This window comes from Vicugna pacos, chromosome 23, assembly GCF_048564905.1.
Source record: "Vicugna pacos chromosome 23, VicPac4, whole genome shotgun sequence".
NCBI lineage: Eukaryota > Metazoa > Chordata > Mammalia > Artiodactyla > Camelidae > Vicugna > Vicugna pacos.
The window spans coordinates 9,216,358-9,242,099 of NC_133009.1; the positions used below are offsets into that span (position 1 = coordinate 9,216,358).

The 25,742-nt window shown below is 37.7% G+C and overlaps 2 protein-coding genes across 6 annotated transcripts in view; both read left to right on the forward strand.

The window, feature by feature from the left end:
* Positions 1 to 16,429, forward strand: part of LOC140688714 (membrane cofactor protein-like) — a 34,176-nt gene extending 17,747 nt beyond the window's left edge. Inside the window, exons 6-11 of the mRNA XM_072948448.1 lie at positions 340 to 522; positions 918 to 962; positions 2,876 to 2,926; positions 12,623 to 12,664; positions 14,073 to 14,108; positions 14,606 to 16,429. Of these exons, the coding sequence (XP_072804549.1) occupies positions 340 to 522; positions 918 to 962; positions 2,876 to 2,926; positions 12,623 to 12,664; positions 14,073 to 14,108; positions 14,606 to 14,673 (425 nt within the window). The 3' untranslated portion in view covers positions 14,674 to 16,429. The remainder of the gene's footprint in view (positions 1 to 339; positions 523 to 917; positions 963 to 2,875; positions 2,927 to 12,622; positions 12,665 to 14,072; positions 14,109 to 14,605) is intronic.
* LOC116279904 (membrane cofactor protein-like) overlaps positions 1 to 25,742 on the forward strand; it is a 281,425-nt gene that overhangs the window by 86,323 nt on the left and 169,360 nt on the right. The gene's annotated exons all lie outside the window — the stretch shown is intronic.

Consider the following 25,742-nt stretch of genomic DNA (forward strand, 5'->3'; position numbering starts at 1 on the left):
TAAAAAAACAGTCCCAGAGCTAAATGGTATCAAAAGTTGCTTTTGAATTTAACCTGAATTTGTATCTGGTAGTCAGACCTTTCTCAAAACTCTATAGTAATGGGGAAAAAATTAGGAAAGCCAATAAACTGTAATGGCAGTCTGTTCTAGGTGGAAAAACGTTCTTAGATTTCTCTAAATCTGTTTGCTTGGAAATCAAATGCACAAATATAAAGTCTTTTGTTTTTTCAGTTAACATCTTGCCTTTCATTTCTTGCCTCTTTCTTCCCACTGGAAGTTACTGCTTTGTGCTATGTGAAAGTAACTTTCCATTAATTTTGGAATTTTTTCACTCTTCAGTGGTCAAATGTATCTACCCAATTGTCGATCATGGAACCATGGTATCAGGATTTAGAGCAAAATATTACTACAAAGCAGAAGTTGTATTTGAATGTGACAAGGGTTTTAGCCTTCGTGGCAAAAGCAGAATTGTCTGTGGCGCAGACAGTACTTGGGAGCCTGAGTTGCCAACATGTGTTAAAGGTACAAAGAGTATCTTTTTCCTTCTTGTTTTTTTTTTTCAAGATTTTTATTTTTTTGACATTAGACATCAATGATACAGACTAATTGAAAAGCAACAACTTTAGTAATTATCTTTCTTGTATTCATTTCCACGATAGATGCATGACTTCAAATTAACAAAGAAATCTGGCATGATGTTTTTATTTTTTTATAGGCTATTTACATCACACAGGCATATAAATGTATCTTGTTGAGTGTTTTTACATGTAAAGGGGATAGCAATCATTTTTCAGAATAAATTAAAGTATGTGCATGTTTACCTAAATAAGCACAAAAGGCATAATTCATATAAATGAAAAGAAAGCAATAAATTCCAAATATTTTAACAAATTCACGTTTTTTTTTTTGTTTTCCAGCATTGATTCCTGCCACTACAAAACATCCATATTCCAGTGTTTCAGGTTTCACAAAGTCCTGCTTATATTTTTCAATGTCCTTTGAATTCTTTGTGATTTTTCAAAACCTTTAAATGTCTGATGATTTACACTCATCCATCATTTTTATAATAAAAGGAGGAAGAACATATTTATAGCCATTTTAGTTGTTATATTTAGTGATTCTAAAATTATTCGCCATAGTCCACAGATATAAACAAGTGTGCAAACTTGGGCAAGTTATGTACACTTCAAACGTGTTTACTTACATGTATAATGAATTAATGCTTTCCTCACTGTGTGATAGTAAAGTTACAATGGGATTCATTTAAAGCACGTAGACCAGTGCGCAGCATCAAGAAAGCTCTTAAGGGTGGCTCATCTGATTTACGGTTTCACTTGAATTAGTGTTAGTATAGAGGAAGGTCCATGGCTTCTTTTTTTTTAACATGTGTATTTTCTGTGTCATCAACATTGCTATTTTTATTCATTTTAAAAGTGATCTGTTGATACCTTTTCAGGGTATCATCCGGGTCCAGGACTGTGTTTCATTTTCCAGACAACAACAAGTTTTGTTCTTTTTATATAGTACCATTTTAACTGGGAAATTTCTGCTGTCTCCAGAACAGAATGGTATTTGTACTCACCCCATTCCTGCCACCTCATATTATTATTTTTCTCTCTCCTGGACATTTTCATTTGGCAACAGAAAGGAAATCTCACAGCAACTGAAAGGCAGGGAAAGTCCTTATTTATTGAAATGAAGTGGGTGATTGCTGGCCGCAACTACTGATCAGCTGTTCTGCTTAAGTCTTGAGAGGCTATTTTGATATGGTGGAAGGAATTATCTTCCTGATTTCAGGGCTGCCACCTCTGGCTTCTCCTCAGTGCAGCAGAAGCAAGAGACAAGAGGAAGAATGGGTAGAGCATGAGCCTGGGCAGAGGGTGCTCAGGGTGCTAGGGAGGTTCTGCTCAGTCAAGGAACATCATTTCTGTGGGCTCTAGTTTCCTGTTTAATGAAGGTGTGGAACTCAAAGCTCCATTACTGGCTTCTAATTTATTTGCCTATTTCCTATTGTCCTAATATCTTAAAGGATTGAGGGGGATTATTCATGTTAATATGGTAATTAGAACTTCTTCCTGTAATTCCTGTAAGGCTGGTACCCAGTAGCTGCCTAGAGTACCTTAGTGAGTGCTATGTAGTTTTGGGGGAAGAGTTGTTTTGGTGGATGATATATAAAGATTACATATGAAATTTATACTCATTGACCCATCCATCTTTACTTACATGGTCTTAGTGGCAATATTCACTGTGTATACTATGTTAATATGCTTTTTGAAAGAGTTGACTACAAGCATTTCATAAAGGGTTTCTAAAACACTGATACATTTTAGTGTTTGAAAGAAAAGAGAATTGATTGTGAGGACAAGTTTATAAAGAAGATAAACTACAGGGATTATTTTTAAATATCAAAAATCAAAATTCCTCATGAGACTGTCATTTTTATCATCAGTTAGAGAAAGATTGTGAAATGGATCATCTCCGACATATAATGTGATAAGGTAGATCTGATTGTGTGAATATGAAAAAATATGAGTAAAAATGCTGAGTGGAAAATTATGTAATATAATACTATGTGGATGGTATTTTTAAAAGATTCATATTTATTCTAAACAGTATTTTTATGATTTGTTATTAACTTCTAGGATTTCCATTATGTATACAAAGTCATAGTGAACATTCTTATGCATACATTCTTTTGTACCTGTGTTAAATATATATTTAGGTTAACTTCCCAGAAGTAGAGTAGCAAAGTTTGGAAAGTATGTATGTTTTTCATTTTGAGAAATAATCTTTTCTAAAAATAAAAAAAATCAAAATTAATTTTATAATTTTGTGTTGATGAGGCTGGTGAGTTGAATCAAATTTATTTTTCCAGGTTCTCAACCTTCTTCTTGTCCACCTACGACTCCAGTATCAAGTTCTACAGGTTTAGTACCTCTTTATCCTGCTTATATTGTTTAGAACTTAATAAGGTGATGGGTGAAAAATGATCTCATGTACTAATTTGCATTTCTTTAATTATCAATGGAGCTGAATTTGGGGAAGTATACATTTATTTTTGTCCTTTGTTCATTTTTCTTATATGATTTCTAAATATTTTCTTGTTGATTTATCAGAACTCATTTTAAATTCAGCCCTTTAAACATGGAGTAAATTTTTCTTCTAGGTTTGTTTTTTTTTTTTGCCTTATTTTTACTAGTCAGTTTTCTTTTAAGATTTTGTACGATTGGATATAGATTACTTTCTATAACTTTTAATTATATAAGTAGTATACTAAGATGAATTTGTAAAGTTTGAAACATTAGAAAATCACACAGAATAAGAGATTAGTTTTCTGTCTCTTTCTCTGGTCCATTACCAAAGTTAATCTCTTAATAGTTCAGGATGTCTTTTTATCTATTTCTATACATCAGCATTCTTATATATTGTAGATATACATATTTTGGCATTTTGTCTTTTTATTAACCAAAAATAGCATCATGCTGTTCATATTCTTCTGTAACTTAGTTTTTCCACTTAATGTCTTGAATTGGGTTGTATTTAGATTTGTTCTCATCTTTTTTAATGATGATTTTAACATATACCATATTTCATCTAACTTTTCTCCTATCAGTGGTCATTTATATGTACAGAAGTTTTACATTAATAGGTAACTGGATATGTTGATCTTTACCCTAATGGTTATGAGTACTGTGTCCTTCTTATAAAAGCTTCCCCATGCTGAAATTATATAAACATTCCAACCATGTGATTGCATAATTGCATTAAATCCTTGATTTATCTCAAATTCATTATTGTCTATGGAATGAGATTGTGTTCCCCCACACTCCACCTATCTTTATCCAATAGTTGAAGTAGCACCATTTGTTGAATAAGTTGTCTTCTCTCCCACTGTGTTGAAGTGTCAGTTTTTATCACACATTAAACTCACAGGTGTTCTAGTCTTCTTTCTGTCCCCTTGAACTCTGTACATTCCTGTACCGGCACGAAATCAATTTTTTACTGCATTACTATGATATGTTTTCATATCTGGCAAAACACTTCCCTTTCAGAAATGCTCAGGCTAGTCTCTTAATTTTTCTAGATCAACTATTATTTTGTTTTTTGACAATTTTGACTATTTTACATGTACATTTCAGTAGCTTTAATTACATTCACATTTTTGTGCAACCATTACTACTATCTATCTCTAAAAGGTGTTCATATCTCAAAATGAAACATCATACCTATTAAACAATAATTCTCTATTCCCCCTCCCCCTAGCCCTGTTAACCACTATTTTCTTTGTCTATGAATTTGACTATTCTAGATACCTCATAGAATTGGAATCATTTCTGGCTTATTTCACTTAGCATAATGTTTTCAAGGTTCATCCACTTTGTAGCGAGTATCAGAAGTTTATTCCTTTTTATGACTTAATATTATTCCATTGTACATACCACATCTCCTTTGTCCATTCATTTGTTGATAGACTCTTGGTTTGTTTCCACCATTTCACTATTCTGAATAATGCTGCTCTGAACATTGGCATTCAAGTATCTGAGTCCCTGTTTTCCATTTGGGTGGGTATATACCTAAGACTAGAATATTAGTTCTAGATTTACTTTTTTGAGGAACGACAATAATGTCTTCCACAGCAGTTGAACCATTTTACATTCCCTCCAGTGATGCACAAATGTTGCAATTTCTTCACCTATTTGCCAGGACTTGTTATTTCCTGTTTTTTGGTAATAGCCATCTCAAAATATATGAACTAGTATCTCACTGTGGTTTTTATTTGCATTTCTATAATGATTAGTGATTGTTCATCTTTTTATGTGCATATTGATCTTTTGTATACTTTCGTTGGAAACTATCCATTCAAGTCTTTTGCTCATTTTTGAATTGGGTTTTTTTTTAATTTTTAGAAGTTCATTATGTATTTTGAATATTAATCCATTATCAGATATATAATTTGCTGATGTTTCCTTTCATTAAGAGGATTACCTTTTCCTTTTTTCTAGTTTCTTTTTAAAAATTTTTTTAATTTTTAAGGTTTTTTATTAATGCACAGTCAGTTACAATGTGTCAGTTTCTGGTGTACAGCACAATGTCCTAGTCATGCATATACATATATTCATTTACATATTCTTTTGCATTAAAGCCTATTACAAGATATTGAATCTAGTTCCCCATGCTATACAGAAGATACTTAATTTTAATCTATTTTTATATATAGTGACTAACATTTGCAAATCTCAAAATTCCAAATTTATCCCTTCCCACTTCCTTTCCCCAGACACCATAAGATTGTTCACTATGTCTGCGAATCTGTTTCTGTTTTGTAGATGAGTTCATAGTGTCCTTTATTTCTTTTTACTTTTTTTTTAATATTCCACATGAGTGATATTGTATGGTATTTCTCTTTCTCTTTCTGGCTTACTTCACTTAGAATGACGATCTCTAGGTCCATCTATGTTGCTGCAGATAGTATTATTTTATTCTTTTTTATGGCTGAGTAGTATTTCATTGTGCAAATATACCACACCTTCTTTATCCAGTCATCTGTCAATGGACATTTAGGTTGCTTCCATATCTTGGTTGTTGTATATAGTGCTGTTATGAACACTGGGGTGCATGTATCTTTTCAAATTTAGAGTTCCCTCAAGAGATATACCCAGGAGTGGGATTGCTGGATCATATGGTAAATCTATTTTTAGTTTTTCAAGGAATCTCCATACTGTTTTCCATAATGGCTGCATCAAACTACATTCCCACCAGCAGTGTAAGAGAGTTCCCTTTTCTCCACACCTTCCTCAGCATTTACTGTTTATGGACTTTTGAATGATGGCCATTCTGACAGTGTGAGATGATACCTCATTGTAGTTTTGTTGGCATTTATTTCTCTGATAATTAGCTATACTGAGCATTTTTCATGAGCCTGTTGGCCATTATAGGCAGCATATTGTAGGTTCTTGTTTTATTATCCAATCTTCTACTCTGTCTTTTGATTAGAACATTTAGTCCTTTGACATTTATGGTAATTTTTGACAGATGTGTGTTTATTGCCAGTTTGAACTTAGTTTTCTAGTTGATTTGGTATTTCCTCTTTGTTCCTTTCTTTTTCTTTTTGTGATTTCTTCTTGGTTATTTGATTCGATCGCATGCTTTTGAATTGTGGTTACCTTCTTTTTCGAGTGTATTAACCCATTACTATATCTGTTTGCTTTAAATGGATAGTCATACAAGCTCAAACACATCCTAAAAAGATCAAAAAAAGAAAAAAAAGAAAAAAATCTATATTTTTTTGCTCCCTTCTCCCACCTTTAATGATTTTGATATCCTCTTTTACATCTTCATGTTTATTCTGTTGCAACTCATTGTAGTTATCTCATTTCCAATTACAGTTTTCTCCTTTCTGTAGCATCCTACTTCTTTTCTATTTAGAGTAGACTTTTCAAAATTTCTTTTAGCATAGGTTTAGTATTGCTGAATTCCTTTAGTTTTCACTTGTCAGTGAAATTCTTTATCTCTCCTTCTACTCTAAAGGAGAGTCTTGCCAGATAGAGTACCTTAGGTTGCAGCTTTTTCTCATTCAGAATATATACTTTGAATATATCTTGCCACTCCCTTCCAGCCTGCAGTGTTTGTATAGAGAAATCAGCTGAAAGCCTTATGGGGGTTCCCTTATAACTATTTGTTTTCCTCTTGCTACCTTTAGAATCATTTCTCTAAGTTTGGCCATCTTAATTATAATATGTCTTGATGTAGGTGTGTTTGGGTTCTTCTTGTTGGGGACCCTCTGTGCTTCCTGTACTTGGATATCTATTTGTTTCCTTCTTTAGGTTTGGGAAGTTTTCAGTCATGATTTCTTCAAATACTTTTTCAGTCCTCTTTTCTCTTTCTTCTCCTTCTGGGATCCCTATTATGCGTAGGTTGTCACACTTTATATTATCCCATAGGTCCCTTTTATTGCTTTCATTAGTTTTTACTTGCTTTTATGTGTGCTGTTCTAATTGGGTGATTTCTGTTTTCCTGTCTTCTAAGTCACTTATTTGTTCCTCTGCATTGTCTAATTTGCTTTTGACTGCCTTTAACTTGGCTCTTATCTCAGCCATTGGGTTTTCTGTTTTTAACTGACTCCTCTTTATAGTTTTAATTTCCTTCTTATAATATTCTCTGTCTATTGTCATAGTCTCTTTTATTTATTTCAGTGCTTTGATCACTCCCTTTTTGAAGTCATGATCTAATAGATTATCGAGATCTACTTCTTGATCATTCTTTCAGGGAATTTCTCCTGTTCCTTTAATGGGGAGTAGCTCTTCTGCTTCTTCATTTTACTTATATCTCTCTGGCACTATGGATTATGGAATATCAGTTATCTAATGTGGTCTTGAATGAATTTTTTTTAAGAAGATGTGTTCCTGTGTAGACTGTGTTCCCCTAATAATTTTGTTGTGAGGTCTGTTTTCAGTTTGGATGGTTGCCACGTCTTTCTTCCATGTGTGTTATCTCTTATCCTTTTGATTGGGGGTGTGGTGGGTGTTGTAGTGATCAGAGCCTGCCCTGGTTGTTGAGCGGGGCCTGCTTTTTGTTCTGCGGTTGTCACAGCCCTGACAGGGGCCCAACCTGTTCTCCTTTTGTTGGGATGGAGGCTTCCAGGTGTGTTTCTGAGCTATGGTGTATAGTAGGTGGGGTTGGAGCGCTTTAAGTACTCTTCATTGACTCTTCCCTTGTTCTGCTTTAGTTGCGGGAATGTCAGTGCACTGCTGGTGTCCCCCAGGTTCTCTGTCCTCAGAGCTACCAATGCAGTTCCGCGAATCTCTGGGTCGCACACCTAGATCATGGTGCACTATCAGATCAGTGCCTTCCCCAGTACCAAAAGCTGCTCCTGCACTGGCCCCACTGCACCAGCTCTGCTAGCTCATCCCAGAGGCCCATGCCAGCAGGGCCCCAAGCCCTGCAGTGACTGCATAGTCACATCACCAGGTCAGCACTGTTCCCAGCGCCACATTTACACATGGCAGTCGGGCTTGCAGAAAATTGCTGCATTAGCACTCGTCCTCACTGTGTGCCAGAATTCTGCCTCTTGCTCAGTTGTCTCAGTTGTTTGCCTCTTGTCTCATTTGTGGCACAGGTCCACAAAACAGTGTCCTCTGCCTGGGGCTATAAACAAATCTCATTCCTGCCTATGAATTTGCAGAGTCCTTGGGTACAGATTCAGATTTCAGCCCCACCTCTGCCTGGGAGCCGCATACCAGCAGATATGTGGCTATGGCCAAGCCCCGCATCTCTACTCCCCAGAATGTGCCAGAGATGGTGCCAAGGGCCTGCGGAGACAAGGCTACAGCCCAGCTGCATTGCCGTGTTATGTCACTCCCCACGATGTGCACCAGCAGTGTTGCTTGTTAGCTTGCTTCCTTTTCTTTTTTTATGGGGAACCCAGTCTATTCTGTTCTGTATACACTCCTAGCCACAGCACACAGCACACTTCAGTCCCCTGAGGCTGCCTCTGTGCAGTCAGCCCCAGTCCTCTGCCTGGCTCAGGCAGCCAGTACTGTCCACCCCTGTCAGCTCACATCTAGGGCTAAGGATTGCAGGGACCCTTTGTGTCTGTTTCACTTAGTTCTGTCTGCCAAGGACTGCTATGCACAGATCCGAGCCTCGGAGGTTCCCTCTCCATCCGAACTGACCTCTCCATTGGAGAGGGGGTGTCCCAGTGTAAGAGCGCTATTCCTCCTTTGCAGTTCTCCCCCCGCAGGACATGTCCTGCACTAATTTACTTTTTCTTCTTCTTCTTCTTCTTCTGTTTTTCTCTTACAAGATTTGTGAGAAATTTTGTCTTTTGAAGAAGACGATATTCTGTCAAAGTTCAGCAGGTGTTCTGAGTCAGTGGGTGGGTCCATGGATGTCTCTTTTGGTGTATTTGTGGGAGAGGGTGAGCTAAGAGCATCCTTTTACTCCGCCATTTTGGTCACTCACCCTGCCTTTTCACTCTATTGATAAGTGTCCATTGTTAAACAAAAGTTTTTAATATTGATGGAATTCAATTTATCTATTTGTTCTTTTGTTGCACTGCTTTTGGTGTCATATCCAAAAAAAAATCACTGCCAGATCCAATACCATGAAATTTTTCCTCCATATTTTCTTCTTAGAGTTCTCTAGTTTTAGCTCTTAAGTTAATAGTCATTTTTGTTGCTTTCTTGTTTTGCTCTCTTTCCTTGTAATTTGATGGTTATCTTTAGTGTTATGGTTGGATTTCTTTCTCTTTTGTGTGTGTGTGTCATAGATTTTTGTTTTATGGTTTTCAGGAGGTTTATTTATACCGCTATATATATATATATATATATATGATTATTTGAAGTTGCCTGTTTCTTATATGTGAATACATTCTAACAACCCTGTAGTTTTACTCCATCCTGCCACTTTTAATGTTTTCAACATCATATTTTACATATTTTTATTTTGTGCATCCCTTAACTACTTATTGTGGATAAAGATGATTTTACTACTACTAGGGTTAGTACTGGCCCACTGGTTGGTTGAGCCAGATAATAGGGCAGCAGGCTGTGGAGCTGGGGATCCTAGAGCAAGTGTTGGCCTACTAGTGCATGGAGGTATGGTCGGGAGTCTTGGGGCTGGTGTCAGCCTGCTGGTAAGTGAAGCCATTTCCTAACTTGGCTGCCTGTAGTGTTCAGGGTGTCCTAGAGCTGGTGTTGGCCCACTGGTGGGTGGGGTCTGATCCTGCGGAAGCTAGCTGAGGAGCCCAAAGTTCCTAGAGCTGGTATCAGATTGCTGGTGGGTGGGGCTTGGTCCCATGGAGTTCTGGGGCTTGTGCTGTCCCACTGGTGGGCAGAGCCAAGACCTGGGGTCTCTGGCTACTGGGTTCTGAAGGTCCTGGAGTTGGTGTTGACCTGCTGGTGGGTGAGGCTGGCCCATGGGGTCCCAGGTCTAGTGCTGGCCCACTGGTGAGCAGAGCTGGGTCCTGGTGTCTGACTGCGGTGTTGGGCCAGGTCCTGGGCCCTCTGGTGGTCAGGGATGGGTCCCAGGGCAGTGGGAAGATAAGGAATCCTAAGGCAGCCAGGCTGCTTGAGAGTGGGGCTGTTACCACACTCCACTAACTGCTTGGCCTGGGGTGTACCAGAACTGGTGCCCACATGTTGGAGGAAGAGGCCAGATCAGGGTGCTAATAAGCTAGAAGGAGGATTCCAAAATGGCACTTGCCAGCACCAGAGCCCTTGTGATATGAGCTCCTAACAATGGCTGCTGCCAACATCTGTGTCCCCAGGGTGAGTCCCAGTTGCCTCCTGCCTCTCCAAGAGGCTCTCCAAGATTAGTAAGGAGGTCTGACCCAGGCTTCTTTCAAATTACTCCTTCTGCCTGGGTCTCAAAAGCATGTGATATTTTGTGTTTTCCCTGTAAGAGTAGAGTCTTTATTTCCTATAGCCCCCTGGATCCCCCAAAAGCAAGCCCCAGTGGCCTTCAAAGACAAACATTCTGGGGGCTCATCTTTCTGGTGCAGGACCCCTAGGCTGGGGATCATGATATGAGGCTCAGACCCCTCTCTCTTTGGGGAGAGATTCTGCAACTGCAATTTTCCTCCTAGTTTGTGAGTTGCCTGCCATGGGGTATGGATCTTGATTGTACCATGTCTCTGGCCCTCTTTCTTATCTCATTGTGGTTTCTTCTTTATATCTTTAGTTGTAGAAGATCATTTCTGCTAATCTTCAGGTCACTCTCCTCCATAGTTGTTCTGTAAATAGTTGTAATGTTCATGCACCCAAGGAAGGAGGCGAGCTCGGAGTCTTCCTACTCCACTGTCTTCCTTAGCTCTGAAGTTTAGTTCTTTTATCCTTTTTTAATTAATTTTTTTGTATATATCATAAGGTAGGTGTCAAACTTCATTCTTTTGCATGTGGATACCCAGTTTTCCAAGAACAATTTGTTGAAAAGATTGCTCTTTCCCCATTAAATGTTCTCAGCACCCTTGTGACAATCATTTGACCATGTAAGTGAGAGTTTATTTCTTGGCTTTCTGTTCCTTTTTTAATTAAATTACAGTTGATTTAAAAGATTATATTAGTTTCAGGTGTACAGCATAGTGATTCAATATTTTTTAAGTTATATTCCATTTAAAGTTATTACAAAGCAGAGCCTTAGTGCAAGATTCTTGGAACACAGCCCTGTTACCTCACCACCAACCAATCAGAAGAAAGACACACAGCCTGCAGCCTTCACCCCAGATTTTGCCTGTGAAAACTTCTTCCCCAAAACCATCAGGGAGTTCGGGGATTTTGAGCACAAGCCACCAGTTCTCCTTGCTTGGCCCTTCAATAAACCCTTCTAGGCGCCAATAAATAAATAAATAAACAAACATAGAAAAAACAGTTATTATGAAATAATAGCATATTTCCCTGTGCTGCACAATATATCATTGTTGCTTCTGGGTTCTCTGTTCTATTCCATTGGTCTGTGTGTCTGTCTCTATGCTAATACAACTGTGTTTTGATTATTGTAGCTTTTTAATAAGTTTTGGAATTGGGACATGTCAGCCAACTTTGTATTTCTTTATCAAGATTTTCTTGGCTACTTCTAAGTCATTTGAGATTCCATAGGAATTATAGGTTGAATTTGTCTATTTCTGCAAAATGCATTTTCAAGATGGTCATAGGATTTGCATTTAATCTGTAGATTGCTTTGTGTGGAATTAACATCTTAACAATATTGTCTTCCAGTCTATGAACACAGGGTGTCCTTTCATTGTTTTTTGTCTTCTTCAATTTCTTTAAGCAATGTTTTATAGTTTTCAGTGTACAAGTCTTTCACCTCCTTGGTTATGTTTATTCCTAAGTATTTTATTCTTTCTGATGCTATTGAAATGGAGGAGTTTGGGGAATTTTATCTATGGATTGTGTAAAGAAATGCAATTGATTCTTGTTTGTTGATTTTGTTGCCTCCAACTTTGTTGAATTAATTTATTAATTCTAACATGTTTGTGTGTATGTGTGTGTGTGATCTTTAGAGTTTTCCACTTAAAAGATTATGTAATCTGGAACAGAGATCATTTTATTCTTCTTTCCCAGTTTGGATGCTTCTTGGTTCTTTTTCTTGATGAATTGCTCTGAATAGGCGAGAAAAATAAATAAAAATATTTTTACTTTGTAGAAGTGATAAAAGTGGGCATTCTACATCATTCCTGACCTAAACAAAAATTTTTCAGTCTTTCACTATTGAGTATGATGTTAGCTATGGGTTTTTATTAATGGCCTTTATTATGTTGAAATTTCATTCTATTGTAGATCAACTTTTAAACTGCTTGCCCTCCTATGTCTTCTAATTTTAAGTAGAACCCCATTGAATCCATAGGCTAATTTTGACAATACCCTAATGATAAACTTGCTTGCTGTATCACAGAATATTGTGCCAGGAAATGTTAATGGGCAAGAAGAAAAATGTTTTGACATGGTATAAATTTATAATATTTTATAATACTACTTTTAAAGAGAGGCACTAATACAATTCATGTTACAGAGAATGAAATTATCAGGGGTTTTGTACAAAGGCAAATAAATTTATAGGTCTGTAAAGCTTTATTATTTTCTTCTACCTTTTTTTTCCTTATTTCTGTTTTTTCTTTTTTCAGGACATCCCAGTCTACCTGATGATTTACACTCGGAGGATTTAGGTATTATGTTGGTTACAAATAACCCTGAATTATGAAATCCTAGAGTTCTACATAGAACTATTTCAATTACCTGTTTAGAGAAGAAACAATATGTCACAAACTGGTGACAATTGACATTTGTAGTTATTTTTATAGTGCAGATCCCATGACAAATATAGCTTTTAATAGGTGCCCAACTTAGGATCCCTAGTCGGGTAAGGTAACTTTTTCAAATGCTATGATCATATGTAGGTTAAAATATATAAACTTTCCCTTGCTTCCTGTGTAATAGTGTTATTTTGTGATGGCAACTTGCAGATAAGTTTTCTTTCTATTTGTGCCTTGTGGACATAAACCTGAAAGTACTGCTAGCTGGGTTAGTTTCTCTGTAACAAACACATGCAGGTTCACACAAGATATGTTAAAGAACTTGATGAAGTAAATATGTGACAGTTAAATAAAGTATAAAGATTTCTTGATAAGAAAATGAAGGAAAGTAGCTCTTACTTTTCTTTGCATCAAACTGCTTTAGTAAAGTTAATGTATTTTATAAAATGCACTTTAGGCTTGCTACGTTTTCCTTCTGAACACTGTGATCAAACTGCCACTGAGCCAAGTAAACTCAGTGCCATCTTAAGATGTTTTCACTTGATAATATTTATGAAATAAAGAAGCAGAGATGAGCATGACATTTTATATTCTGAGTCATAGATATTAAAACTAATAACAGAAGTAGAGGTACTACTGACAAATATTCTAAGAATTAAGATTTGGTGATATTATTTACTGCTCTCCAGATGGTCAGAAATCCAAGTGTATGTTTCTATGCATAATTTTTATGCATGTGCCCCAGTATTTCATTTACATTGTTAGAGAAAATTTCCTTGTAATTAGGAGTACTTCTTAATTTAGGGGAGGGGAAATAAGGAGGGGTGATGACAAGATAAAGCATTGTTTATAAAGACTGCAAATAGCATGTGTGTAATAGATTAATAGAGCTTTCTTATGACTTCTTCTACAATCATACTTTTGGGGGATAAGTTAAATTCCTAACAAAATCATAAGAAATAAATTGAATAGAAAACTGAACCAACTATAATGGGATAATATGTTTTAAAACAATTTTCTTCTAATCTAGTGAATCTAACTGTCCTAGTAACAGGTGCTAAATAACTTGGTGTGGTAGCTAGAGCATACAATGATAAAAAGAAAGGCTTCTGTTAAGAGTTTCACAAGCTGGGTCCTAACCCTGGGATCTGTTTAGCTGAGTTCTGTGATCAGAATGACTAGCAGCTGTGCTAAACCCAAATTGATATAATCTTTTTTCTTTGCTGTACTTAGAGCTGATCTGATCAAATTAAAATGCAATAGCTATTTGGAGACACCTATGGGCTCAATTTTCTTCAAACTGTGGTCATTTTTTTCTCAGATGTAGGACTCATTGCTGTGATTGTTCTTACTGTAGGTAAGTATCTCAAACTTCGCTACCGCTTAAATCAAGACATTACTCTGAAGAAGCACATTTCTTGTTAGTCACTTTTTCAGCTTCCTTAATTTTTATAGTGTGAAATAAAGTAAACCAGTTTAGGAAAACCTTTGATATAATACACTACCTTGTGTTGGTGACTGTACATTCTTTTACATCCACTTACTAACAAGCCCTAAATAATACATGTTTTTTCGAGATGATTAGTCATACAGGTTTGCATCTCAGATAGAGTTTGGGTAGTTTTCTAAATTAATCAAGAATTCGTCTGACTTACTGTGAGCTGTTTAAATGATTCCCGGGAATTGGATTTAGATCAGGAAGAGACCAGGTAGAATATAAACGTGTATGTGCTTAGATAAAATAACATTTTCTGACCATGAAAATCTAACCACCATTTGTCTCTTCTGCTAGATTTCGAATCTTGGTGATGGTATTTCGCAGTTACATGTCATTTGTTTCCTGGTTTCTTGTAGTTGCCGCCATCACGGTATCTGCTGCCTGCTTGTACAAATGTTTCATGCGGAGACAGGAAGAAAATTAAAGCATGTTTCTTTAATTTATTGGTCCTTCTCACTCTTAACATACTTTCGTGCAGTTCATTTGTACTCTGTGTTACATACTATTTTTTAAATAGGCTTACATGAGTATGTTGTTTGGATTTCACTTATTTACTAAAAATATTTTTAGCTGCTTTTACTGATGTGCCATGTCCTTTATATGTGAGATGCACCAGCAAGCTTACTGGGAAATGTCTCACCTGCTTAAGGTAATTGGATTCTTTAAAGACTCCCCATTTATGCGTATGCTTTTTAAAAGGATGTGGGGTAATTCTTGGCTTTAGTTTGCTCTTCTTTCAAGATAATTTTCTTTCATTATATTCTTTGTACTGTTTAATGTCCATATTTTCCCCCGCCCCAATTTCTTTTGTTACTTAGGAACTTCTTTGCAAGACTGTAAAATGCATTCAGTTACTTCTCTGTTTCTAGGGATAACTCTGGAAGCAGGATGCCAGGCATGGATAAACCAAAATTGCTTTTAAAACTTAGTACAAAACAGATTTGATGTAGATTTCCATTTATGATGATTTGGCCTTCTACAAACTTCACACCAAGTCACAAAAATAGTCAAAGTCATTTAACGTTTAAGATCATTAAACATCATTTAAATTATGATGAAAAATGGCTACAAGGTTAGAGTATTCTGCTACAGTTTTCTGTGTGTTAGTTCTCAACTGAGAACAGACTAGGACCCCAGTTGGTCTGATGGGATCATTACACTCTCCTTCCTTTTCCCTCCAGTCTCCTTTCTTAGCAGTTCTTCTGCCACACCTTGCAGACTTGGAGTCTAGCCCTTGCCCTCTCTTTTGCTACTGCTTGAGTCCTGTTTTGCATGCCCTAACTGTGTGGTTCCAAAAAACAAATGCCTTTTGTTTACTTTAATGTTTTCAACTATTTGTTGTAAATACTGTTTTCATAAATGAATGCCTTTCTCTACTCACATTAAATCATCACTGGATAAGTAAGAGTTTGCTAAGGTCATTAGAATTATTGCATAATTTATGTATTTTAGTAACTGTAACTAGATTCTTTTTTTCCATTCAGGATATTTTTTATTCTTTGTAATTTTAAACTATTTTAATGTTTATATTAATAATGACTGATCCAGAAATTTTGTGATTTTTAAGCAGTCTGTTTAAATGAATCTTACTAAAGTCTTTGGCTTTAATATAAATAGTAAGTTTAGTCAAGTGATGGGATGTATAATGACACGGGGCAAAAACTTAAAAGGATCAGCTTAACTTGAACATGTATCTACTTCATTCTCAAGTTCTTCAGCATTCATCAAAGCTTCCAAAAATTTTAAACAGAAACTAGTAAGTAACAGATTTCTGAGTAGTTGAGAGAGCACATTTACAAAGTTTAGATCCGTCAACAGAAAAACAGGAGGTTATATAATAAATAAGTTTTACAGAGATCTTCCCTAGGGTGAAAACAATTGTGCCACAGGAAGAAACTGTCTTCAGTGCAAAAGATTCATCTGAAAATGTACATCATAAAATGGATTTCTGAGACAGTATTATAATGAAATTGACACAAGCTCTGTGTATTGATTGCCTCATATTCTACAGTGTGGGGGACCAGGACTGTTGCTCCTCATACAATCTTGTTCTGTGAAAGAGTTTTACCTTATTCACTTTAGGCTAAGTGGATTCAGAGGTAGACAGACTGTATAGAAATTTAGACTCTATCTGCTGGATGATCTAAGGTTTCAAAATTAAAGTTGCTTCTTGAAAAATATTCAATGACTATTTAGATATGGATGACCTGAGCTCAGATGTGTGAGCAGTAAACACCCCAGAGGACACTAGGATTCCTGCTCCCTTTGCCAGATTATTGATGTTTTCTCAAGCCTTCCCTATTTAATATAAAATAATGTGCACTGACAGGCTTTGGCTTTGATGCCAGTAGAGCAGTGTCCCCTCATCCTTTCATCACACTGTCTGCCTTCCTCTGCCTTCTAGCAGCTGCGAGTCCAAAACTCAGGGAATTTTTAGCCCAATGGTAAGTAATCACAGAATGTGTTCATTTTAAGTGCAGGGAGGAAAAATGTTCTCTTCGTATTTTAATTTTGTGAAGCTATTCATTTTCACCTTGTAAATAACTCTGTAAAGGTACTTACGTGTTTCCCTTGACCAGAATATTTTTAGCATATGAAAGAGAAACCAACTAAAAATATGCTCAGATTTTGAAAATCATGAAATGCATTGCCTTAAGTCACTAAACCTGTCCACCTTCGGTCTTTGAATGAGATGAACTGGAAGTTTTTTGTGCCAGAATGTGTGTTTGTGTAGCTGGTAAGAGAGGAGATATGTTTCCATGACTTATAATCTAAGGCTCTACCCTAGGTTACAGTCATGAGTTTGGGAGCAGATTCTACAAAGGCCAACAGGAAGAGGAGGGGCAATTTCTTGTTAAAAGCAAAGTGGTGTCTTTGATCACAGGAGTAAACGGGAAGACAAAACATACCAACTAGAATGGCAGTCTATAATGGTTAGCCCTGTGTGTCTGCGTGGTTCTCCTAGGGTTCTTTTGAGGCTAAAGCCAACTAGGAAGGTAGTTTTCAGACAGACATGAACTTCAAAGTGTCTGTAAACATCTGAAGATAACTTAATGAATGCTGAAGGTAATAACATAACTGGAATTAGTCATTCACACTCACATTTTAATCATCTTCGAATAGCTTTTCTGTTATATCAGATGTTTCATTCAGTTTATATTAATACTTATTTATCTTTGTCAAATATTGGACTTCTATTTAAAATTTTACTTAAAGAAAAGAGTTTTACTACAACAAAGAAAAATGTACTGACTTCAAAAAATAGACAAATATAGTGGTTTTGGAGGATTCAGGAGGAGTCGCCCACCACAGTAGTCCTTAGGAAAACGGCTCTGTTACAAGCACAGTGCTGTGACAGTGGTGGTTCAGTGAAGCCTCGCCCACCAGGAGAAATAGCAGAATCTCCAAAATTAACACCGTTAGCTCTGATGTGGGGTCGGCATCCCGAAGTGCTTGCTGGGGTGGGCACACTCTGAGTAACCGACTGGTCCACGTTTGGTTGTGGTCTGTCTACTCCACCCTGTTTCCTGAGGAGGGACTGGGACTGCGTTTTCCAGCTCCAGACTCCGTAGCCCTGAGTGGCTTCTGTGATGGCAAACGAGGCTTATCCTACGTAAGATGAGCTTGAGTGCAAAGTACACACCAGATTCAGAGACTTAGTACAAAGGAATGTATAGTACATGAGTACTGGGTTAAGTGAGCTATATTAAAACTAATCTTGCTTCTTTTCCTTTTTTTAATGTGACTTCTAGAAAATTCAAAATTACCTGTGTGACTTGGATTATATTTCTTTGGACAAGGCTGGACTTGACTGATAGCTTTTGGAAAGATGTCTGTTTTTACAAAAAAAGTGCGTTGTGAGTTTTAGTCACTTAGGAGATTCTCTTACCAGAACACATCATTTCCTTGACAGTGAGAGGTAAATAAAGCATTACTGAACTTGAACACAGCTGGAATCATTACTTTTTAAAGGTTTCACCTCAGAGCCAGGTTTTAAATAGCAATATTAAGAAAGTGTGTGTTTCTCTCTAGTGTTTCCGCCCCCTCCCCAATCTAAACTAGAATAAGAGAATATTTACTCAGTATGTGCAACTGCTCTGTTTCTTGTTTTATGAGGGATCAAAAATATAATACAGGGAGGGTTTCTAGAGTTAGACTGGTTGAACATTTGAAATTACTTTTAAGGAATCATTTATTTATTTAATCATTAATTTCCTAATTTCGTGACTCATACTACTATAAATACATTTTTTACTTGTCCATTTCTAAATGGGCTTCTGGAATTTATTTCTGTACTTAATTATGTTCACCTCAGATGCTGTCTTTTTACTTGTAGAGAAACAGAGGTTAGTGCTGGACCCACCAGAAAAAAACACCTACTCCAGCAGTACCAAAGCGCTCATTGTTTTCCACAAACCTGTGTTTTGATTTATATTTTAATTCTGTTAAAATGTTAAGACTACCATAAATTTGAACAGCTGCTATGGAAAACAGTATGGAGTTTCCTCAAAAAATTAAAAATAGAACCAACATATGAGCCAGTAATTCCGCCCTGGGTGTATATTTGAAGGAAACGAAATCACTGTGTGAAAGACATCACTGCACCTTGCTGTGTATTGCAGCATTATTTATAATAACTGAGACATGGAAACAACCTAAGTGTCCATTGATGGATGAGTGGATAAAGAAAATATGATGTTATACATGCAGTGGAATACGATACAGCCATGAAAATAAAGGAAATCCTGCCATTTGCAACAATGCTTATGGACCTTGAAGACATTTTGCTACGTGAATCATACAGAGACAAATACTGTGTGACCTCACTTATATATGCAATCCAAATATCCACACTCATAGAAAAAGAAATCAGATGTCTGGTTGCCACAGGTGGGAGCTGAGAAGTAGTGAAATAATTAGGGGACAGTGGCCAAAAGGTACAAACTTCTAGTTATCAGATAAACAAGTACTAGGATATAGTGTACATAGTGACTATAATTAGAATGCTGTATTGTATGCCGCTGACACTCTGTATTTGGCAGTTCCGCATCCCTGGATCCGAAGGGCCAGCTGTACTGTGCTGCATTATACAAGGGAATTGAGCATTTAGATTTTTATTTCAGGGGAAGGGGGTGGGGATCTGGAACCAGTCTTCCTCGCATATCAAAGGATGACTGCACTGGAAAGTTGCTAATAGTTTAGGTCTTAAATATTCTGATAATAAGAAGAAAAAGTGGGGGGTAACTATATGAGATGATAGATGTTAAAAAGTTTATTGTGGTAATCATTTCACAATATATATATTATCAAATCATGCTGGACACTTTGTACTTTCACACTGTTATGCAGGTGTACCTCGTTTTGTTGTTCTCCCCTTTACTGTGTCACATTTTGGTAATTCTTGCAATATTTCAAACTTTTGAAATGGTTATTCTTTTTGTTATGGTGATGTGTGTTCAGTTATCTTTCCCGTCACTGCTACAACTTGCTGAAGGCTCAGATGATGGCTAGCATCTTTTAGCAATAAGATATTTTTAAATTAAGGTATATACATTTTTTAGACATAATGCTATTGCACACTTAACAGACTTCAGGCTAGTGTAAATATAACTTTTATATGCACTGGAAAACCAAACAGTTCCTGTGACTCACTTTGTTGCAATGCCTACTTTAATGGGATGGTCTGGAATCAAACCTGCAATGTCTCTGGGGTATGCCTGTATGTCAACTATGTCCCGATGAAACCAGAAAGATAAAAGGGGTCTATAAAAGTTATTGTCTAGTTTCCATCACTCTCATGAATGCAACTGTAAAGTCATAATGCTAACATTTTACTGCAGCGTGAATGTAGTCGCCCTTCTTTATGTTTTTCTGAAACAGGAATTTGGGATTGAATATCTTGCCTGTTTTTCATTAAGTAACACTTGCTTATAGAGGGCGGGTCAAGTCATTCTCCCTGAATCTCTGGTAATATTAAGGTTGGAAATGTTTTGGTTTTTTTTTTAATAAAATCTCTAAACTCAGAGAAATATAACTCAAAATGATTAAATTTTATTTGTAGAGGAAGGGACTTTGAAATCTTTTCTGTTTAAAGATTAAAGCCAACTCTTAAAATTCATTCAACAACCACAAAATGTGTTTTATATATTGTTTATCATAAGAAGCTTTTACAAATCTGTGTATACTACTTTGGCCCTGAGTCATTAAAAACAAGAACAATGAATACTGAGAATTTGAACTAGTTTGACTTCTTTAAGAGAATTACTGGAAAATACTCTCAAAGTTAATAGGGTAAAATAGTATTCTTAAGTTATTTGTCACTCCTTGATGATTTAGAGAAGCTATAAAGTTTATGTCCAGCCTTGTTCTTCATCTCTTTTCATAACGATAAGCCAGTCTGAGAAATCAAAAAGAATTCAGCCTCAGTTGCCTGCTTCTGTGAAAAGTGAGGCTCTCACACACATAACAGGAAGGCCAGCTCAGTGAGATGTGAACACTGTGGCCTTGTAGTCTTCTTAAAAAGAATTCCCCTCTTTAAGAGAATTAGAATCCACGCTGAATTCTGGCTCTAGGTCGTTTTCTCTCTCTTCTTGAGTAAGGAGATGTCAAACCCATCATCTGACGGTAGGCGGTTTTGTGGGGAGTAATTCATCAGGTAACCTCAAGTTGCATCAGGATCTTTGTCTCCGTGGCCACCTCTCCTCATCTGTAAAGGGCAGAGTAAAGATTCAGCCACGTATTTCAGAAAAGCAAACTTAACTTTGTGGACTTGCTGTTGGTCATACAAAAGGAAGGAAAGAGGAACAGCTCAGGTAGCTCTTTATCTCAGGTGGGGCAGCTCCCAGCCCCTTCTCAGTCCTCACACCAGGCAGGGCCTCTTTCCAGTGGTCAAAGAGGAGGGGCTGCCCTCTGCCCCAAATAACATTTGTACAGGTTTTGATTTACAATTTTCCAATTAGTAGCACAAATTGGGGCAAAGAAACATTGCCTTGAGAAGGATATGAGTGGATCAAGGGTGAACTAGAGTAAACAGTTTTACTCCCTAAGGACCTGTTTATAAGGTCCTGTAAGTGTCCCTTCCCTTTGTAATCTCTGGTGAGGCACTTTAGGAAGACAAGTTTGAACAAAAATTAACAGGAATTCTGAATTAAATTAGAGTTGAAGTTTTACTTACCCATTTTCATATAATTGTCAAGAACGTAGCACTTGCTTAGAAGAAGGGGGTGACTAAATCCTTATTTTTAAAATCTCTCAAGTAAGTATTTCAACCATAGATTATTCTGCTTGCCAAAATAAACCAACTCATAGTTGTTTCCTCTTCAGGTTTAGTTTTTCCAATGTAATATATTTATATGTGAGGTCGAAATATATGTGCAAATGTAAATGATCTTCTGTTAAAGAATTTGTCAAGTATATAGGGAAACCATCTTTCTCTAGAAATGTTTAAATGAGAGAGAAAAAAAGTATATATGAATTTGAAGGTTTCTTAAAACAGCAAGAATATGCTTTCAATAGAATGAGATGTCCCATGTCTTAATTGTTCATTTTCTGAAAATTGGATCTCCCAATCTGATGAAAAATAATAAAATAAAATGTAGTTTTGGAAAAAAATTTTTATTCATGATGATGCATTTATTTCCGTGTGTTTTATCTCAAATCAGAGCATGCTCCTAATTGGGGTCCCTCTTCTGGAAGGACTCTCCTCCCACAATCATCACTCCTATCCTCCACGTCTGAGCCTTAACTGTGTCCAGGCATCTCCCCTCCCAGCCCGTCCTGTGCCTCCCCTGCTCAAAGGTGTTCCGTCCACCACGTTACCTACAGCATGAAGTCCACATTTCTTTCATGATACTTAAAGGCTTTGTACCATTGTCCCCTTTTCTTCCCAAACCTTCTCTTTCTGCTTTACTTCAGAAAACCTGACCTGTGCTCTCTGCTGAACTCACTGTTGCCCGAAGCGCCTCTGGTCCTACCCGATCCTGGGCATCTTCCAAGGTCCATTCCGTGCAGCATTTCCTGATGTCTGCCCAGGGCTCACACCCTCGTTATCCCCTGGCCTTGAGTGGACCACATGTATAAGTGCCTACATACACGTGTGTGGTAGAAGACATGCCTGTAATGCATGGGTGTGGCTGAGTCATTGAAAACCCAAGTCCCAACCATGAAAGTGTAACATTTGATCTACGTAACTAATAAAAGGGTTCTTTATGCAGAAAAAAAATTCTTGCTGTTTGCAGATTTGTATTAAATAAGGTTGCTAAACCTCTGAGATCAGGCCTCATGGGGTTTCTGAACCATCACTGCACACTGGGACCCCTCAGGAGTTTCATCGATGCCTGGGTCCCACCCCCCAGAGACGTGTCTTGTCGTTGACCTGGGGTGTGACCTGGGCATCAGGATTCTTTAAAGCTTCCCAGGTGATTCTAAGATGCAGCTAAGGTTGCAAACATCTGCATTACTGGTTATCAAGCCCCAGAGTCCACTTCTACATATGAACTGAAAAAGACAGAAGTAATGCCTATATTTACAAGAGAAAATTGTGGTTTTGTAATTCAGGCTATTAAAGAAATCAGAAAATGTCTGAGACTTGAATTAAGGTCTTATTGTTTGGATGACCAAACAAAGCTATCTGTGGTTTAAGAGAAAGAAACAGGAGCAAACTTTCTAGTGACAACACTGGGTGAAAATCAGGTTGGCTGTAAGAAAGAAAACATTTTATCAAATTTTATTTGACTTGAACTTGAGACTGTTTACTTTTTTCTAATGGTCATAAACTAAACCGAGCTTTTAAGATGATAATGAACGGCTTCTGCAAGAATACTGAGGATACCTGGGATAGGTAGGAAGCTGAATTTGCAGTGTTAAAGCAGATTCTAGGGTTATGGGAAATAGACAGTCTCATAGAGTACTCTAAAGCTTAGTAATGTCTCACAGCTAGTATTTTAAAAAAGAATGAAATGATACACGTATTTTTAAAAATTGCATATTTGTGTTCAAGAGCAAAACTTGACATAAACAGTTTCTTAACTTCCAGAAATGATACAAAATTGATCTGCACACAAAGATATATTTTCTTCCATTAAGTACTGCTTTCATCATTTCCAGTCTTATCCAGAAAAAGATCCCCTAGAATGAAGTGGTCAGCCTTTATAAATCATAGCACTACTGCCCTCCTGTGGACAGTTAGGGCATTTGACAGTCCCTTTCATAGTTGTTGAAACTGTCATAATTCAGAGGTTTCAGTCATTGCTGGGACTCCCAGAAGCCATTTTTAATTTCATTTTAATTAACTAGCTCTTTTCTGCTTCCCTTCTAGGAAATTAACTTTTGCCAAAGGGTTAACCTCTGTCCCTTACAGCTCACGTATGGGGGAAGCATGAAGTTGGGTTATGTGGTCAGTAAACTATTTTTCCTTCCCTCTTAAGAACAGCAGAAGGTGGACAAATTGCCTTGAGTATGAATCACATTGAGAAAGTTACCCACCAGGATTTCTCACTTGCTGGCCCAAGAAAACCTGTATGGGGTGGTAAACATATCGTAAAACTTAAGTAAGCCGGATCCACACCCGACAAAGCATTTTCTGTGTAGATGGGAAGAACAGCCTCGAAAACCAGACTCAAGATGTCTGCAGAAAAAGCATTCTGCTTAACAAGTTATTAGGGAAAACCACATGGAATGGCCGTTTTAGGTAAAGAACTGTCAGCCTCCAGATAAATAAAGAAATATAACCATGCGGAGCAGCACCTCAGTTACTTCGGGGGTGCATTTTGCTCCGCATGACCTACCCATGTGCACTGTGTAAAGTTAAGCATTCATGGGAGCACCAGAAACTACTTTTATGGAAAAGGGGTCCCAAGTCATTGTTTTTATGTGTTGACACTGAACTCCATCTTCTAGCACTTTCTCATTTGGGGGCTGGAGTCAGAGCAACCTGCTAGCAGAATCCGTGCCTTACTCACTTTGTTGGAAATTCCTAGGCTGGAGCCTGGGACACGTAGATGCATCAAAAGTTGATCAGTTTGTTACATCTGACCCAAAGCGGTTATGCCAACAGGTCTACATTTACCTCAGTGGAGAAGTGATAAAACAGTTCAGGGTCCTAACTATTCCCACCGCCACATCCTGGGGACATGTGACTCTTCAGACAACAGCCTGAAATAGCGCTGCGGCTGCAGTGTTGAGGGGGTCCCATTCACTGGGGAGCTTAACCAACAGTGCTTCACCCGTCCCACCCTCACTGCACCAGGCAGGGCAGGCATCTGGGAAGACTGGCAGGATATGGACTCAGACAGGCTTCCCAGGTGGCTGAGATGCCACCACTTATGAAGAAGCACTGGCGTGAAATAAAAGTCCTGCAGGTGCTCAGAGGTGGCCACACATCTCCTGTGCAAAAAGCTCAGTCAAGGGGACATAGAGTCCCCAAGTTTACTCCCCTGAGAAGTCGACTTTGGCTACTCTCTGAATACCTTTACAGAACTGATTTGCTTTGACTTCTAGGGTTGATAGAAACTAAGAACCAAAGTAGGGCTCCTGCATCTCCTGTTGCACCTGAATTCGTCAGTGTTCCTCCCTCTAAGAGCCGCGCAAGCACAGGTTCAGTTAAGCCCACGTTCCTGAAGGAGCGCTGACCACGGAGGTGTCCGGGCTGCAGCCCACTGGGCACCCAGGTCCGTTTCCTCATCAGCAAGTAGCCTCTTTCCCCCAGGTCTGCAGCCCTGCTCTCTTCTGTGATCTCTTCTCATTCTGTTTCATGGCTCAGAGAATTCATTCTCATCTTAAAGGGCTACATTTTTAATACCTATCTGCTGAAACTTTAGATTCTTTATGAAGTAGGTAAATCTGCACAGCAAATTAACTTTTCAGCACTCCTCTGTTCATCATCATGGAATGATGAATAGAAAATAATAAATGAAAAACAAAGACATGATAAATTGATTACAGTAAAACATTTATTAAACTTAGGATGCATGAAGTCTTCTCTTAACAGAAAGATATTTCAACATCAACCAATTTTTAGAGTTTGCAGCACTATCATATTTCAACAAAATGCATGTGAGGATAAATTACAGTGATTTTTTAAAATCCGTTAAATGATCTATTACCTGTGCATAACGTATCATGAATGCAGCTAAGGAAGTTCATAGGAAAAGCGTGATCCCCTCCCCTCTCTCTGCCCATCCATCTTCCAGGAAGCCACAGGCTGTTGCTCACCACACTTAGCATGAGACCTCGACGCTGCTGCTTTTCCCCCTACATCACAACCGATTTCAAGTGGCGCTAGACAAAAACAGACTCTGAACACCAGGAGAAATCGGTCAGCCTGTGTAAGAGATGGGTCCAGTGGTGCTCCAGGGGGTCCTGCACCTTGGCGTGCAGGTGGCAAGTCTGACTTCAGCTGCGCGGCACCTGCAGCTGAAAATTCCAGGGCATCTAGGAGCAGGCAGACGGCGCTGATGTGGGGAGACAGTCCTCCCGGGACACATACCTCCCCCT